General features: G+C 48.1%; 1 protein-coding gene across 1 annotated transcript; it reads right to left on the bottom strand.

The window, feature by feature from the left end:
- Nucleotides 1–11,266: 11,266 nt before the first annotated feature.
- Nucleotides 11,267–15,620, bottom strand: Fadd (Fas associated via death domain). The gene is made up of 2 exons (XM_021167337.3): nucleotides 15,052–15,620; nucleotides 11,267–13,815 (listed from the first exon to the last, which is right to left on the bottom strand). The coding sequence occupies exons 1-2, from the start codon at nucleotides 15,335–15,337 to the stop codon at nucleotides 13,484–13,486; spliced, it is 618 nt and encodes a 205-aa protein (XP_021022996.1). The 5' UTR covers nucleotides 15,338–15,620; the 3' UTR covers nucleotides 11,267–13,483.
- Between the last annotated feature and the right edge of the window lie 2,783 nt (nucleotides 15,621–18,403).

Raw genomic sequence — 18,403 nt, 5'->3', positions numbered from 1 at the left:
TCTGCACATCCCCTCCTGTCACTGTGATTGGTGGGAAGCAAGGCTCTAGATCCATCCAGACATTTCTTTTTAGAATAGAAGAGCTGCCAAGAAGCCTGTGATAAAACAAGGTGACCTAAATCTCACATCTCCCCAGCAGGTGAACCCTGAAAGCCACAGTAGGTCCCTCCAGCAATCTAACTTAGAGGCAGAAAGACAAGATGGGGCAGCAGGGGTTACACAACATCTTTCCTGAAGAGACATGAGTAGATGTAGGTTCCCCCAGAGAGGTGCCTTCAGACCAAAGGAACACTCCACCTCAGTCCAGTACATTGAGTCAGTGCATTGTCGAGCTTACTGTCATAGAGGGGGGCTCCTTTCAGGAGTGTGGGTGACTTTGCAGTGCTGCAGTGACTTGCATAGCTGCATAATGGAGTCCTCTCTGTCTCCTGAACCTGTGACCTCCTGAATCAATCTGGGGTTAACATACAGCTGAGAGGAAGGGCAGGAGGGTGTGGCTGGAATCTCAGGTGAGGATCTGATGACCATCCCCATCTCACCTTTTACAAGGTACTCAAGGGACTCCATCTTGAGGGTTTTTTTTTGTGACAGTTGCTCAAGGCAGCAAAGGCAATGTGCCTGGAGAGTAGCATTCAAAAAACAACCAAGGGCAGAGTTTAGTTTGTGAAGAAGGGAAGCTCTGGAGGACCATAGAGTGCTGTGGTGGTTTGAATGATTAAGGTCCCCATAGGCTCCTGTATTTGAATGTTTTGTCCCTGGTTGGTGTAACAGATTAGGAAAGATTAAGAGATTTGGCCTTGGGGCTGGAGAGATGGCTCAGCAGTTAAGAGCACTGACTGCTCTTCCAAAGGTCCTGAGTTTAATTCCGGGCAACCACATGGTGGCTCACAACCATCTATAATAGGATCTGATGCCCTCTTCTGGTGTGTCTGAAGACAGCTACAGTGTACTCATATACATAAAATAAATAAACCTTTTGAGAGAGAGAGAGAGAGAGAGAGAGAGAGAGAGAGAGAGAGAGAGAGAGAGGGAGAAGATTTGGCCTTGCTGGAGTTGTGTCACTGGGGGTGGGCTCTAAGGTTTCAAAAGGTCATGTTGTTGCCAATTAGCTCCTTTTTCCCCCTCCTTGTGACTTTGTTTCAAGATATGAGCTCTTGGCCTGGAGAAATGACTCAGCAGTTAAGAGCACACTGTCTGCTCTTCCAAAGGACCCAGGTTCAAATCCCAGCACTCAAAATGGCAGTTCACAACTGTCTATAATTCCAGTTCCAGGGGATATGACACCCTCACACAAACATACATGGAGGTAACACATCAATGTAAATTAAAAAAAAAAAAAAAGAGTGAACTCTCAGCTACTGCTCCAGTGCCATGTCTGCCTGCTGCCATGCTCTCTGCCATGATGGTCATGGACTCACTCTAAAACTGTAAGCCCCTAACAAACTCTGTCCTCTATAAGTTGTCTTGGTTATGGTATTTTATTACAGCAACAAAACAGTAACTAAGACAAGCACCTAGCAGGCCAGAACCAAGAGCATGTGTGTGGAGGGCCACACAGCTCAATAATCCTGTCATCACCTCAGCTCCATGTACGGGGTGGGAGGACACTGGAGCAGTGGAGGTGCATGTTGAGGCACATACCTGATCCATACTCTGATGCCAAGGACGGCACCCTGCATGCAGGGTAAATGAATGATAAAAAAAGTCAGGGTGATAGCACATGTCTATGTCCCAGATACTCTGGGGCCTGAGGCAGGAGGACTTCCATGCTTTTAGACCGAGCTACAGAGTGGGACATTGGCCTCAAAACAAAGCAAAGCATGGACCCAATGACCAGGCCTGGGATGTAGCTCAGTTTGTTGAGTGCTTGCCTAGCATACACGGTGCTGGGGGTTATATTCCTTACGTTCTACAGAAAATTGGGTGTGGTGGCACATTCCAACAATCCCAACCTTGGGAGATGGAGGCAGGAGCTCCAGGAGTTCAAGTTATCCTCAGCTACATAGTGAGTTTCAGGTCAGCAAAAACCAAACCAACACAACCCAGGGGCTGGAGAGATGGCTCGGTGGTTAAGCACACTGGCTGCTCTTGCAGAAGACCTGGGTTCAGTTTCCAGGTCTATATGGCAGCTCACAACTTCAGTTCCAGGGGATCCAATGACCCTTTCTTACCTTCAAAGGCACAGGTGGTGTCCAAACACACCCCTACACAAAACATCAATACACATGAAATAAAAATAAAATGTCAGCCGGGCGTGGTGGCACATGCCTTTAATCCCAGCACTCGGGAGGCAGAGGCAGTCGGATTTCTGAGTTCGAGGCCAGCCTGGGCTACAGAGTGAGTTCCAGGACAGCCACGACTACACAGAGAAACCCTGTCTCGAAAAACCAAAAAAAAAAAAAAAAAAATGTCAACACCCACCCACCCCCAAGTATATGGAGTTAAATTAATAGTGAGTAAACTGGAGGGTCTTCATTGCTCTGAACCCAACCTCCAGCAACGTCTCAGGGAAGATGTCCTGCCCTTCCTCTCCCCGCTGCATGGGGAAACTCTGGTTTTCCCATGATGAAAGGGTTTGGGAAGCTGTCCAGACATCACCGCCCTCTCTTCTTGGGCTCTGGCCAACGTAGGCTTAGCTGTGGAACTGCCAAAGCCTGAGAGCATTTCTGGAACCTAGGCCTCACGTTACTCTTCTCTCAACGAGAGTCCCTTGCCCCAGTCTAGACACTGACCACTTTTGACTGCCTGGTGTCATCAGCCTGTTTGCTCTTCCCTGTGGGTCAGCATGCTGCTGCTGGTTACTGTGTCCTCCTGTGGACTTGTGGGGTAGACCATTCAACAAAACCAAAGTTGAGAGTCTGTACTAAGCCACCAGTGACTGCCTGGAGAGAGACACTGCTCACAGTGCAGCCCCAGGTACATTTTACAGGGAGCTTTTAAAGGCAAAGAACACAGCAAAACTACATCCTGGTTGGCAGCTGTAGAGGGAAGAAGGAAGCAGTTTAAGAGTACCCCAAAACACACAGTTAGCTTAGACATTTCAAACCCAAGTGTCTAAAACAGGGTTGGGTACTTTTCTTCCTTCCTTCCTTCCTTCCTTCCTTCCTTCCTTCCTTCCTTCCTTCCTTCCTTCCTTCCTTCCTTCCAAAGATTTGTTTATTTTATTTATATGAGTACATTGTAGTTGCTTTCAAACACACTAGAAGAGGGCGTCAGATCCTATTATAGATGGTCGTGAGCCACCATGTGGTTGTTGGGAATTGAACTCAGGACCTTTGGAAGAACAGTCAGTGCTCTTAACCACTAAGCCATCTCTCCAGCCCCCAGTTGGGTACTTTTCCATGGTACTTTTCACAGTGGGAGTAGAAAGGGGAGCAGGAGTCAGTTTCAGGTTAAACCAAAGATGCTCCAGCTAAGACAAGATGGAGGAACCTTTGCTCTATCACATTTCCCACTAGTCTTAGTTAACGAATCAGATCATGGACATATCCTGCTCTAACGAGGTGTAGTTTGTCTTAAAGACCATTAATTTGATGCACTACTTTTTGTTTTACATAATTGGCCATATAATTTAAGATGCAGGGCCTTACCATTAATCCAATCAGAACGAAAATCAAAGACCCAGTCAGTGCTGATAACAGAGCAGTTAGCTGGGAACCAAGAGAACAGAGACTGGCACCAATGATCTGATTCATGTCTTTGTCTTTCTCTCTCTTTGAGGTTTTCCCCAACCACAGCACGATTTTCTCTCATTACTCGATCAATTAGCACAGGAGCAGCAGGTTTCTCCCAAAGCAGTCCCAGTTTCAGTCTTGTGAGAAGTAAGCCCAAGCCTCTCTGATTTTGTAGGACCGTGTCTGCAAGGGAGCTAACTGTTGTTCTAATTCAGAAGTGGAAACTTTAACACCTCTGGGTCCTGATCAGTCTGCCTGCTTAGTTCCTTCAAGTTTTTATTCCTGTGATAAAGGCTGATGTGCTCATGCTGAGTCAGCTATGCTTCTCCAACCAGAAATGGGATGAGGACAGGCTTAGCTCCTTTTCTTTCTTTCTTTCTTTCTTCCTTCCTTCCTTCCTTCCTTCCTTCCTTCCTTTCTTTCTTTCTTTCTTTCTTTCTTTCTTTCTTTCTTTCTTTCTTTCTTTCTTTCTTTCTTTCTTTCTTTCTTTTTGTGAGACAGGGTTTGGGTTTCTCTGTGTAACAGTCTCAGCTGTCCTAGAACTTGTTTTGTAGATCAGGCTGGCTTTGAACCCAAAGATCTGCCTGCCTCTGCCTCCCAAGTGCTGGGATTAAAGGTGTATGACACCACCTCCAGACTCTTTTTATTTCCTTTGTAATCCAGGGTCCATATTTAAAAACATTCTCCCTTCCTCCCCATTATAGAGGTATGCCTGGGACAGAATGGATTTCTTAGTTTGGAAAGCACTAGAAGAGGCACAGATAGTTAAACCATTAGTACAGGCTCATCAAGTAGTCACGTGGGTCTGGAAATATTGCTGTTGTCCAGATGAGTTAACCCAAAAGGCAGAATAGCAAGCATCAGAATAAGGGAAGTGCTTAAGTTAAAGGTTTTGGATGATATTAGACAAGTTCCAACCCTTTGTAGGTCCTCTGACATTACTTTGGGCTGCCCCTAGTCACAATGAGTTTTTTCAGTCAATGGGCTGACAGTCTGGAAAGTTCCTATCCCTATGTAGTATGGGGGCTGGGGATCCAAGCATACCCAGTGATCCTGGCCAATTTCTGGCTGGGAATGATTAGCTAAGGGACAGTGGAAGGTGGGACTGTGCCCTGATGTGCTCAATAAGGTAGTGAGTGTCTTTGGAAGGGAGAGTTGGTCAGGGCTTTGGCATGGGTAGGAGATTTTTGTTAGGACCCAAAGGTCTGGGGAAAGAGGGGTGAGGTGTTTTCTGGGTACTGAATCTATCCCCCAGGGTATTTTCCTGTGGTATAGAGTCTTATTCCCCAAATTTTCCCTGTTTCCCATAGGCCAGAATGTTTCTTAACGAATTTCCAGACTTCTAATTTTATGGTCATTGGATTGCATTTTCCTATTGTATATGCCTTGGGTGGGCCTTCCTTTCCATACACATATTTTCATTTATGAGGGCTCTGTTTTATAACCCATTCTGCCCCCTTGTTGTTGGTAACTAGAGTGCCCAGCCACAGGTCATGCACAGAATTATAAACTCTGTATTCATATATATATATATATATATATATATATATATATATATATATATATCTCCCACAGCTTTCCTTTCTCTGATTCAACCAGACACTTAAAGCGAGCATCAGTGAGCAAAGATCAAAGTGGAGTATGGGTTGCTGGTCTGTAGTCATGCTAGCTAATACCTCCCAGGTATCTGTCTCTCTCGGTTCCCTAGTTCAAGCCTGAGGGAAGTGGGGTTGGACCATGACCCTATACTCATAACCACAGGGCAAAACACAAGGCTAAGGAGGAGGTAGAGAGGCAGGGAGGGAAAGGGTCCAGACCAGCCAGATGAAACTTAATTTTAATGAGTCCGTAGTTCAGGAGACAGTCCATTTGGAGGCAGTGTCTCTGGCTTCTGCTTTCCTTTCCTTCCTTCCTTTCTTCCTTTCTTCCTTCCTTCCTTCCTTCCTTTCTTCCTTTCTCCCTTTCTTTCTTTCTTTCTTTCTTTCTTTCTTTCTTTCTTTCTTTCTTTCTTTCTTTCTTTCTTTTTAATTATGAGACATTACAGTGGAGAGAAAATATATAAGGAGTTATTAAGAATGTTGGGGAACCACGCTGGAAGAAGTAGAAGGCTTCAGTATAGACAGAGAAAAAATAATGTCAGGCAGCTTAGAACTTCAATGCAATGTAAGCCACAAACATATTCACTTAGATCATGATCGTGGAACACTGCTCAGACGGCTGATACTCGAGCACCCTGGGCTATATTGGTTTTACCTTTTGTGTTTTCACTGAAGACCATAGCTTTTATTGAGTTCTGATCGTTAATGAGCCCCAACACCAAACCTAATCTCTCAACCCAGCAGAGATCATGTTTGCACAGCCTGCTGGACACATTCACAAGGCTGTCTGTCCCCCACACCTGTTGAATAGACACAGCCACAACTAAACCCATCTCTTTCCACACCTGTGTTTGGCAAAAAATATTCCAAGCACAATGATTCTTTTCTTTTCTTTTCTTTTCTTTTCTTTTCTTTTCTTTTCTTTTCTTTTCTTTTCTTTTCTTTTCTTTTCTTTTCTTTTCTTTTCCTTTCCTTTCCTTTCCTTTCCTTTCCTTTCCTTTTCTTTTTTCTTTTCTTAGATATTTTCTTCATTTACATTTCAAATGCTATCCCCAAAGTCCCCTATACCTTCCCCCTGCCCTGCTCCCCAACTCACCCATTCTCTAGTTGGCTTCTGCTTTTTTGATCTGGGGTGGTGGATCCCTGGTATATGCCTACTGCCCTCAGGGCTGTAGGATTGGTAAGAATCGCCATGCTGGGTCCTTTCCAAGTTGGTTCCACCATTCCTTAGCTACCTACCCATTTGACCCAGATGGCAGCACTGGGCTTAAACAAGGGGGAGCTGGTGGTGGACAGGGAGGTCAACCGGGTCTCTTTGACAGTCTGATTAATATAGTCTTTATGGAGGACTTTTCAAACCATACATGGGTATGTGTGTGTGTGTGTGGTGTGTTGTCAGTTTGGCTTAAACCAAAGGTGGCTCCAGCTGAGACAAAGAGGAAGAATCTTTGCTCTGTCACAGACTGTGACTGGTCAGTGGTACTTGACTGGGCACTAGAAGGTTCTGTGGGTCAGGATGGCTCCATCTGGCTGGTAGAATGTCTAGGACTTGGACTCTGTTTCTCCACACTCACCCTGGGCCATCCTAATCCAGCCCTAATCAGCCAACTTGAAGCCCTTCCTCTCATCTGCTGAAGGGGAGGATGAGACCTGTTTCTCTATACAACCAGGCTCAGGAGATCCCAGAGCAACTTGTAACATAGAATTTGTCAGAGTATGGAGCCAGAGCTGTTTGTGGATAGAACACCTCAATCTATCCTAAATGGTGGGGCTAAAGTCAACTGGGGCTCCACTCTGGAACTCATTTAGTTTAGCAAATTTTCTCCTCCCTTCCTCTCATCTTTCCTTACTCTTTCCCCCCACCCTTTCCCCCAGTTCCTTCCCTTTCTTCTTCCATTTCTTTCCTTTCCCTTCCTTTGTTTCTGGAACTCAGTTTCTTGAGTGCTGGGATTAAAGGTGTGCACCACCATGCCTGGCTCCTTCTGTTTCTTTGAGGCAAGGTCTCCTGAAGTTCATGCTGGCTTGGAACTCTATGTGGCTGAGGCTGGCCTTGAACATTGATCTTCCTGCCTTTCTCTTTCTGATTGCAGTGTGTGCCACCACACAGCTTTTTCTTGTTTGGTGGGGTGTGTGTATGAGAGTAGTAGTTTGGATATAGCCTAGGCTGGTCTTCAATTCTCAGTCCCCTGTCTGAGGCCAGCTCATCCCCTTTTATTTCACCCCCCCCCCCCCCGCCCTGGCCTTTCCCATCACTGTTTCCTAGGACTGAACTGTTGCTTCCCGGAGAACTTCTGCTAACCTTATGAAACCCAACTGTGATGGTGAATGTAAACCCAGATCATCTGGGAGATGGAGTTTTAAGCAGCTTGTGGGTAATTATCTTGATTACATTAATTGATGTGGGAAGACCCATCTTAATTGTAGGTGAGACTTTCCCAAGGCAGGAATGGGCCAGGGAGATAGCTTAGTAGGTAAAGGCACTTGCAGCCAAACCTGAAAATGCAAATTCAATTCCTGGGACACACAAGGTGGAAGCAGAGAACCAATTCCTGCAAGTTCCTTTGAACTCCATACATCAGTCTCCGCATCCCAGAAATAAAATGTAATAAAAACTTTAAAAAATAATAAAATGAAGAAAGTGAGCCAAACGTCCGTCAGCAGTCATTTGCTGTTCTTTGGTTTCATTTTTTTGTTTTTGTTTTTAATTTAAACAAACATTTTTTTCTTTTCTTTTTATCCTGAAACAAGGTCTGTCTTAGTTAGACATATTGGTATGGTGATACACCATGACCAAAAGAAAGTTGAGGTAAAGGGTTTATTTTGCTTACACTTCCAGATCATAGTCCATCACTGAAGGACAGAAACTCAAAACAGGGCAGGAACCTGGAAGCAGGAGATGATGCAGAGGCCATAAAGGGAGTGCTGCTTACTAGCTTGCTTTCTGTGGCTTGTTCAGCCTGCTTTCTTATAGAACACAGGATCCCTAGCCCAGCATCCCTCTGTGCCTAACCCCTGTGCCAAGCCTATACGGCTCCCAGATTGTTTCCTGCTGTTATCCCTGCACACTACCCAAGCCCTCTTCCCACCATTGTCCCTATAGCTACCCCGGTTGTTCTCATTGCCTCTAAGTCCTCTCTTGCTCCCTGAAGCCAGGGAGGTACTTGAAGAGCACAAACACAATCTCCCCACCAGACGCACCAGCCAGAAGGCTGTAGTATGGAGCTATCTATCAGGTGTGAGGGCAGACCTTCTGATGTTGGTAGTCCTCAGTCTGGAGGGTTGAAGGCTTGGACAGTGCTACCAGAAACAGGCTTATAGCTCCAAGCCCTGGGAACTAGACAGGGATGACTGCAGGCCTCAGAGACAGAGACTGATGGCTCAGGGTGAAGGTGGGTGTCCAACTTTCAGACGTCCAAGGAAGATATTATTTCCCAAGTTCACCTCGGAATTGTAATCAAGTTACAAACAACAACAACAAAATAAAACAAAACAAAAAAAAACAACCCTCAGGGCAGGTGAGATGGCTCAGCAGGTAAAGGTGCTGGGTGTGTAAGCATGGCAGCCATAGTACTATCCCCAGAATAAAAAGAGGGAAAAAGAAAGTCAACTCCATTAAGCTGTCCCTTGACTCCCACATACACAATGATAATCTTGCCATGTGCCTTATGGGCTGCAAGTTGGACATGCCTCCTAGGGCCACAGGTTCCAGGCATACAGTCACAACAGTAGCATTAACAGTGGCTATGCACCGGGCGTGGAGGCGCACACCTTTGATCCCAGCACTCAGGAGGCAGAGGCAGAGGCAGGCGGATTTCTGAGTTCGAGGCCAGCCTGGTCTACGGAGTGAGTTCCAGGACAGCCAGGGCTACACAGAGAAACCCTGTCTCAAAAAACAAACAAACAAACAAACAAACAAACAAAACAAAACAAAACAAAAACAGTGGCTATGCTATACAGATCCTGAGCTCTGGGTGCACACATCCTTCAAGGACTGGCAACTCCCAGGAACCTGCAGCCCGGGCCTCCTGTTGCTTTGGAAAAGCCTTTTTTTTTTGGGGGGGGGGTAATGTTGCAACTCCAAAAAGAAACAAAGCAAGGTGCTGTGGAAAAGAACGCAAATGAAACATTGTATCTACACCAATCAGCTTCCAGTTCCAAAGGGCTGAAGATGCCCACAGTAAGTGAAAGCTCATCCAGGCTAGGGCTGGGTACACTGTCTGGAGTGGTGCCTCGGGCAGGGCAAGGCCTCCTAAGTGCAGGAGCATGCTTCTGCCCAGTGGTTACCCTGGAGCTGGCATGGTCTCTGCATGCTCCCTCAATGAAGGCTGCAGAAGTAGTCTGTGGCCACTGAGAAGCCATGCCTGGTTATGTGGTGCTGGGACTGAAACCTGGGGCTTCTTTGTGTGTGCTAGGCAAGCACTTTACTGAGCTACACCCAAGTCCTTACTTACTTGGCAACTAGATACCTAGGCTTTTTTTTTTTATTTTCTTTTTTTTAAAGAGAGGGTTTTTCTAGTTCTGAACTTGTATCAATCCTCCTGTCTCAGCCTACCAGGTGTTGGGATCACAGGTGAGTCATACACGGGATCTCACACACAGCCCAGGTTGGTCTATATTCTTCTGCTTCAACTTCCAGGGCTGTAGCACCAATGGACAGGCTTGGCCCCAGAAGACGACTGTTCCTGCCCAAGTTGACCTTCCAGTGAAAAGAAACGGCATCTTTGCATGTGCTTTTCCTGCCTGGTGGGGAAACCAGGGGACACAGGGGCCTTTCACTGTCTCTGTGAAAACTCCGAGGAAGTGACGTCTTTACTTAGAAGAGACTGGGATGAGCCTGAGTAGGCCCCTCAAGGACACAGGATGGTAGGGAAAAGGCCAGCCCTGGGTCAAGTCAAATTGATGGTAGCTTCAGCTGGGCCTTAGCTATGAGCAAGGGAAGGAGAGGGCCTCATCTAGAGGGCACTGCCTGTGTCCTGCTGCCTCTAACCATGAGATCCACTGGAAAAAGTGCCACTGTGCCAGGCTTTTATTAACAGTGGATCTCTGCCACATATAAAACCTAGGCTTTGTGATCAACAATAAACAAGAAGCCTGCCAAAGCAATAGAATTTAATTTAGCAATGTAATTAGGTGTGCACTTACTACCTAGGAAGACAGAGAACAGGCCCGTGTAACTAACTACATCTCTCACCAAGCTCAGAGACTGAGGTGTTGGAGCTGATTTGCTACAGTCACCACTGAGCACAGGGACTGTCTTCTGCACTCTACAGGAATCCTATTCCTACCTAAATATGCAGTGTGGCTTTTGTATTGGCAGTGGGGTCAAGGGGTTGTTGAGATAGGGTCTCAGGTAGCTTAGACTGGCCTTGAATTGATCCTCCCATATGCTGGGATTACAGATGTATATGCCATGACACACCTGCCTTTTTTATTTGAGATAAGGTCTATTTAGCTCAGGGTGGTCTTAAAATGCAGTGACCCCTCCTCCCCTTGTCTCTAGTGTTGAGACCACAGGCATAAGACAGTATGCTCATCAAATTTTGATGGACAGGGAGCAGACCTCATCTTTACAGTCCATTCAAGCTTTGGGAGTCTGGGAGCCATAGACCTCCACATGCATGCCTACCATGCTGTCCTGTTCTAGCCACACCTAAAACACTCCAGCCCTCTCACTTGGCTTTGGCTGAGCAAAACCTTGGTGACAATGAGTCCCATTGCTGGCAGATATCCCTCAGGCAAGCATCCACTTAGCACATGACTCAAGATTCTGTGGGCTTCCCGCATCTCCCAGAAAACCAGCACTGTTTTGCATCAGCTACTGGAGGCCCACGGCCTATGGTGGATGCATCACACATTCCATCACATCATGTCCCATCGTCTGATTTGAAACACAGCTCACACTGGGACCTTGTGACCAGAAGGCAGTCAGCTGAATGACTCAGAAATGATTGTGGAATTCAAAAATAGGAAGCTAAAAATATGCAGGGCGGTTGGCTTCTAGGAACAGGCGGGTCTGTGGTTCCAATGCTTGGTGAAGGATGGGTAGGAGCCAAGACCCTGATGGGAGCTGAGGAGTGAAGGACAGGCAAGGAGAGTCACTTGTGAGCTGTGCAGCTCTGAGAAGCCTTTATTAGCAGCAGGAGGAATTGATGCTGAGGTGTTCAGGGCAAAACTGGGCACAAGTTGGGGAGATGCAGAGATGTGTGGGGTGCTCACCCTGATGATGACCACGTTTTAATCCCCAACGTGGTTGAAGGGACTCTGTACAAAGGGATAAGTTTCTCTGGTGGCCCAAAAGCCCTGCAACAATAGTAACTGAGACTCAATACTGCCACTTAAAGAGGGGAATACAGCAAGTGACACAATGAAGGGACATTCTTTTAAATCTAGAAGGAAACCAGCTTGCTCATATTTGAGCTGAACTCTGGAGAGCCATTTTGGATTCCTGAGCTGTACAAAAAATGTGACATCTAAGCCCATCGACCTGTGACTTGCCACAGGACAGTTAAAAGGCATCAGCAAGAGTTTCAGTAGGGTTGCCCAGGCTTCCTAGCACATAGGATGATCAGAAAGGAGTTCAAGGTCACTTCAGTTACTCTGTGAGCTTGAGGCCAACCTAGGTTACACCTGGGCTATAAGAAACCGTGTCTTAAACCAAAACCCTTCAAACTGGAGAAAGGGGGAGGGGTAGAGAATGACAGAGAACACCCACCAGACACCTAATACAGGCCTATGCATAGTCCGGGGAGTCAAAAGCATTGTGGCTACAGCGAGGTGAGAAATGGGCTCAGAGAAAACAGGATGAGTCCCTAGAGTAGTCAGGAGGCCTCAATGGCCAAGAATTTGAGCAGAACAGTCAGATGGAGCAATGCTGAGCTGAAGAACATGGTAGGCTTGAGGCTGTGGAGGAGGGTGCAACCCAAGGAATGCAGGAGGGACCAACAATGGGGAAGGGGATTGAGGAGAGCTCAAGCGTGCTGAGGGGTTAGCTGTCTGGTGGATAGGTGGAGCAGGGAGCAGGAAATGAGGGCATAGAAACTAAGTGCCAGGAAATGACTGATCTGTGTTTGAGCACAGGCCCCAGGCTGGTCACTTGTGAAGTCCACATTAGGTTAGGACAGTGACTCTGTCAGGAGAACCTGTGACTAGGATCCTCTTCTCCAGACATGAACTTTTATTTATTTGAGATATGGTCTTTCTACTTAGTGTTCTCTATGTAGGCTAGGCTGTCCTTGAACTCATAGATCACAGAGATCCACCTGCTTCCACCTCCCTAAAAAGCTAGGATCAAAGGTATGCATTACCACACCCAGCCAAAGGTTAGAAAGCTGAGACAATGGTTTATTGGGCTCCAAGTGTGGCAGTCAGGGCACCTGCTGGTGTGAAGGAAATCACATCACCCCACTCACAACTAGCACCCAGGGCTGTAAGCACACTGTAGTCAGCCTGATGGGAGGGATTTCTGAGGTTAGAAGGGTTCTTAATATAATAGAAATTCTTGGTGACACAAGTTATCTCCAGGTAAAGGCACTCGCTTTTGTGTGTTTTGGGGAGAACATCTCATTTGTAGCTCAGGCTGCTATAAAGTGCAGTTCTCAACTCTCAAGTGCTAGGATTTCAGAGTGAGCCACTATATGTAGGTAGGCCCAGGGCACTTGCTTACAGACCACCATGGAGGCAAGGTGCTACCCTTTAAACCACAGTCCTTCACAGAGCCAGTGATTTTGGTAGTGAACTTTACAATCAGTCCTCACAGGGGTCTTGCACTTGTTTGGGGGTGGGGGTGGGGTCAGGAGCTGCTGTCTGATGGCCTCCAAGGATGTGAGACAGATGTCCTCTTGGCCAACTATAAGGCAGCCAAGTGATCTTAACTGAGATGGTGTCTTCCCCCAAGGAACAAGAAGAAGGCTCTCAAACTGCAGTCAGCACATGTGCCATCAGCTCCAACTTCCTCCTTGCAAGACCAGAGACCTCTTAGGGGTGGGGGTGGGGTGGGAGGAGCAGTGGTGGAGAACACAACGGGGAACCTTCATGTGTTCCGAAAGCCCAGGGAGCAGAGGTTCCGTAGATACAGATATACTCCAGGAGCTGGTGGGAGGGGACCTGGCCTGAATCAGCAAGGTCTTTTTGGCACTGGGCACAAAAGGCACTTGGTGCTACATCATGGTGTGAACAAGTCCACAGTGACTCCTGAGAGGAGCTGCAGGCTTGTCAGGGTGTTTCTGAGGAAGACACAGTTGAATCCCTTAGCACTGGGGACATATCCTCACTCTTGCTCACAGATTCCTGGGCTTCTTCCACCAGGTCAGCCACCAGATTCAGCCTGCAGGTCCGCAGCGCCTTGACCAGTCTGGCCACCGAGGCGTTCTTCTTCTCGGCATTCTTCCAGACTTTCAGACTCTCCCTTATCCGCTCACTCAGACTTCGGGGGTACTTCTCCTCAATCCCATCAATCTTGGCCTCAGACACCTTCAGCTCTCGGGCCAGTGCTTTCCAGTCTCTCCCCACATTGTCACACACAATGTCAAATGCCACCTGCAGATCTAGGAGGGAAAAGAGCAGTGTGACTTGACTGAGGAGCTGGGGCAAGTCTCCCCACCGGCCACCAAGCATGGGCCTGAACACTTCGAAGGCAACATCACTTCAAAGCCACTCAGGTCCTGTACTGACACTAAGTAGCACAGGAGCTACTTCAAGATACCCACAGTGGCCTGATCTGCCCAGCCACATTCTCTCAGCCTAGGCCACAGGGAGCTATGGCTTAGAAGACTGCCAACTGAGGACTGGAGTGTCAGAGGGAAAAAGCAGGGCTGCCCTAACACCCCGCTCAATAGTGGGTTGGCCAAAGTCCCCAAAGCTACATCCTACACTGTGACCTTTGCTGGCTTGACCAGACACCACAAAAGGTCTGTCTCTGTGCTACTCTGGAGCCCCTGCTTAGACACAGGCAAGGTGTAATCTCTGTAGGGAGCCCTGGGCAGTGACTGAAGACCCCTTACTGGATTCCTGTAATAATAACAAACATTGGATGCCTTGGAGATGTGAATACACAATCCATTTTCGTGTGGATCTTGCACACACCGGCAGTGGAAAGCTTTACTCCATAGGCCCTCCAGCTGCTTTGATTTTCTGCGTCACTGTAGACAAGAGCAACGGTGACAACCAACCAGGAACTAAATAAACCTTTGCCCCTTTAAATGGCTTCTCGAGTATTTGTCACAAGTGATCAAGTGGCTAATATATGCTTAATCTGTATCTACATCCCAAGGCCAGTCTGGTGTTGCTCAAGTTGTGGCTGCTATCCACTGTGCGTTATGGGGAGGCACAGCGCCTCCTCTCTACGCAAAACAGAATTTAACTGCCGATAACCAGACACTGTACTCTGGACCAGATGCCGAGTAGTCTTTCCTTGGCCAGGAAGGGCAGTCTTGGACACAGGCACTCCCACTACGGAAATGGCGCCGAGCAGCCAGCACACGTGACCTCTGCCCACTCTTCAACGCTACCCTCACTGGGGTTAAGATGCCTTAGTCACATTCACTTCTTAGCTGAGTTTTTCAACGAAGCAATGCAGGTCTGAGGCGAGTTAATACTGGGGTTGGGCAAGTGGCACGAACCCTTGGGTTCAACCTTGGCACTGCCAGTAAGAAACAAGACCTCCCAGCTTCCGGCTCAAGCGGTAGAAAAAAGTGGGCGTGCCCTAGAGTCCATCCCAGTCGGAGCCAGCGGAGGGTGCACTGAGGCCAGGCCTCCCCGCCCATTCCCCGCCCCCTGCCCACCTGCCTCCCCCGGGGGCGCAGCGGTCGCCGTCCCCGCCTCGAAGTCGTCCAGGCGCTGCAGTAGATCGTGTCGGCGCAACGAGGCCAGCAACTCGCGCAGCAGCCCGGTTCGCCCGCGCTCCAAGTCGTTCTGCTCCAGCAGCACCGTGAACAGGTCCAGGCCACTCTGCACGCGCTCCAGCTTTCGTTTGCTCACGCGCTCGCGGCACAAGAACTTGAGCTCCATCAGATCGTTGCCCGACAGGCTGCCGGACAGCGAGTGCAGCAGCACCAGGAATGGGTCCATGGCAGTGGTACGCCGGGCTGCCCCTCAGCGATCCCACATAGGAAATCACCTTAGGTTTTCCCGCCTAGCGTCTCGCGGGATGTACAAATCCGACGCATGCGCTTCGGATGTGGCTGTAACCGCTTCCGCCCGGGCTGGCATCCGCTGTCCTAGTAGCTTTGACAGCTGAGCCGCGTTGACTTCAGCATACGCGCGCGTTGTTTCTCGCCCCAAGGCGGAACAGATCTTGTTCACCAGAAGTGTGATGTGGATCCTCTTGGGGCTCTGAGGAGCTGCGCAGCCCTACTGTGTGTGTGGGGGGCTGGAAGAGCAGCTGCAGATGCCTACGGCTGCCAGATAATGTGAGAGAGAGAGAGAGAGAGAGAGAGAGAGAGAGAGAGAGAGAGAGAGAGAGAGAGAGAGAGAGATGATGGCTTACAACCATCTGTAATTCCAGTTCCAGGGGCTTTGACACCCTCTTCTGGCAAGCACACTTGAGGTATGCTGACAAAATACTCGTACATATAAAAACCATTAAATATTCTTTGGTATATGTATTTGCATTTGTAGGTGGTTTAGTGCTCCTACAGGTCTTCAAGTGCCCATGGAGGACAAGAAAGGGCATAGATCCCCTAGGACTAGAGTTCCGTTTGGATGTGAACTCTTGTGTGGATCCAGGTTCTCCGTGAGAGCAACACAGTGTTCTTAACCCCCGAGCCATTTCACCGGGCCAATAACGTGTATATTAAAATGAGTAGAAGAGAGGATTTGGAATATTGTCATCAGAAAAAGTTGATGTGTGCCGGAGGTTGTAGAGATGCCAACTGCCCTGCTTTGAGCTTTCGTTAACAATACACTGATTCCACAGCCACACACAAGTACTGCTCATGAGTTAAAAAGTTCCTGTTGCCCAAGCTTGAGGACCCATGTTCGGATCCTGGTGTCCACATAAAAAGACGAACAAGACGGTGCCCATCTGAAACCCCAACTTTGGCAGAGACAGATGGATTCCTGGTGCTCAGTGGCAAGGCACTCTAGCTGAATGGCTGAGCTCCAGGTTAGTGGGGCACAGTTATGCACAGCATACCCAGCAGGGTTGGCTTATATTTCTTTAGATTGACTTATAATTCGCCCATTTAAAGTTTGGTGCTTTGGTTGATTTTTGAGACAGGGTCTCACGCTGTAGCCCAGACAGACACCTGAGGCTGTATAGAATGACAAATGGGGCTGGAAAGGTGGCTCGAGGTTAAGAGCGTTTGTTACTCTTCCAGAGGACCTGGGTCTGGTTGCAAACTATGCAGAGCTGCTTACAACTGTCTGTAACTACAGACAGGGGAATCAGGGGCCCTCTGCTGGCCTCTGCTGGTCACACACACACACACACACACACACACACACACACGAACACATTTTTACTAGGTGGGGGGAGGGCTCTTTAGGGGAGCAGACCAACAGAAGTGGATTTACTGGACTGGCTTACTTGAGGGGGCTGAGTGTATGTATCTTGTAAATGCAGAGGAGATTCAATCCCAGAAGCTGGAAACCTCAATAGTCAGAATCCAATCTTGAAAGTCTGGGGGTTCCCTGGAGAGCCTATAGTTGTTGAGTCTATAGTTTTTCCTCTATGGTAGTTTCTTTTGAGACAAGATCTCATGTAGCTCAGGCTGCTCCAGAACTACTCCCCTTCACACCATGTAGGTCAGGATGACCCTTAAGCTTCTGATCCCCCTGCCTCCACCTCCCAGATCCTGGGGTTGCAGGTGTGCACCACAAGGTCCAGTTTATTTTTGTTCTGGATGTCAATCTCTTGTTAGATGTGTGTTCTGTAAACACCCCCACATCACGTGCACTACTTTTCCAGTCTGTTCATAAGATCCTGCAATTTAAAAGTTCATAATTTTGATAAAATCAGGTGCATGTATTTTTCTTTCCATTGTGCTAATAAAGGGGAAAAGGCCTCTCTGGTGGTGGCGACCAGAACACGCCTTTCAAGAATGGCCTCCACCATCCTTGTCCAAAAGAGAAGAGGACATACAGAAGCAGGGCGCTACAGAGCCAGGTTCCCACCTCACAGCTGTGAAATGCCCAGAGCATATGCAATCCCTAGTCATGCCACCATAGTCCATGTTGGCTGCTCCTACAGCAGGGAGAACAAGGTTTCCAGAAAGAAGTTCTTCATGAGGGAGGAGCACTGAAAGTCCCTGAACCAAGATGAGCTGGAGGCCATCCCAACAGACACCAAAAGGAAGGAAGAGAGCCAGCTGTGGCGGCGCACACCTTTAATCCCAGCACTCAGGAGGCAGAGGCAGGTGGAGATCTGAGTTCGAGGCTAGTCTGGTCTGCAGAATAAGTTCTAGGTCAGCCCAGGCTGAGAAACCCTGTCTAAAACAAAACCAAACACAAACAAAAAGGTAAAGAAAGGAAGAGAAAGAAAGGGGGTGATAGGAGGCAGGATGGGAGGAGGAGGAAAGAAGGAAGACAAAGAACAAAGAGAAAGAGGGAGGAGAGAAACAAGAAGGGAAGGAGGGAGAGCTTGAACATCCCTTACTGGTTTCATGGAGGTAAACTCACCCTTGTTTGTGCTGACGATGGTTAGAACTCTTGCCTTCCTCTCTAGGGTTGTCTGTCTCTCAAGTTTGTCTTTTCTTGAGTGTTGTTGCTCCACTAATGCTAGGTGGGAGGTTTCCTCAGCTCTGCCATCCCTTGCCTTTCCTCGCAGAGGTGGTTGTTATTGTTATGTTTGTTTGTTTGAGGCTGAGTCTCACTATGTACCTCTAGCTGGCCTGGACTCACAGAGATCTCCTTGCCCCTGTCTCTGGAATGCTGGGATTAAAGGCGTGCCCCTGCCATGTCCAGCAGGGATCATGGAACCTCCGATGCAGGGACGGGCAGCGTTGTAGAAGCCTCATCTTAGACACCCGTATCTTAATTCTCAACCTGTGACACCCAGGCTTAGCCCTGGCCCCTGGATGGAGGCCATGAAGGCCTGCTGAGTGAAAAAGATTTTGTAGATGTAGTGAAGATAAGGCCCCAGGTTGGAAGATCTGCCTGGCGTGCCTCAGAGGACCCATCTGGGCCTGTACACTC

Source organism: Mus caroli, unplaced genomic scaffold (genome assembly GCF_978045245.1).
Source record: "Mus caroli unplaced genomic scaffold, Mus_caroli_1 scaffold_8, whole genome shotgun sequence".
In the NCBI taxonomy this organism is placed as follows: domain Eukaryota; kingdom Metazoa; phylum Chordata; class Mammalia; order Rodentia; family Muridae; genus Mus; species Mus caroli.
The sequence above is the reverse complement of the archived record's forward strand: the minus strand, read 5'-3'. Positions and strand labels throughout refer to the sequence as shown.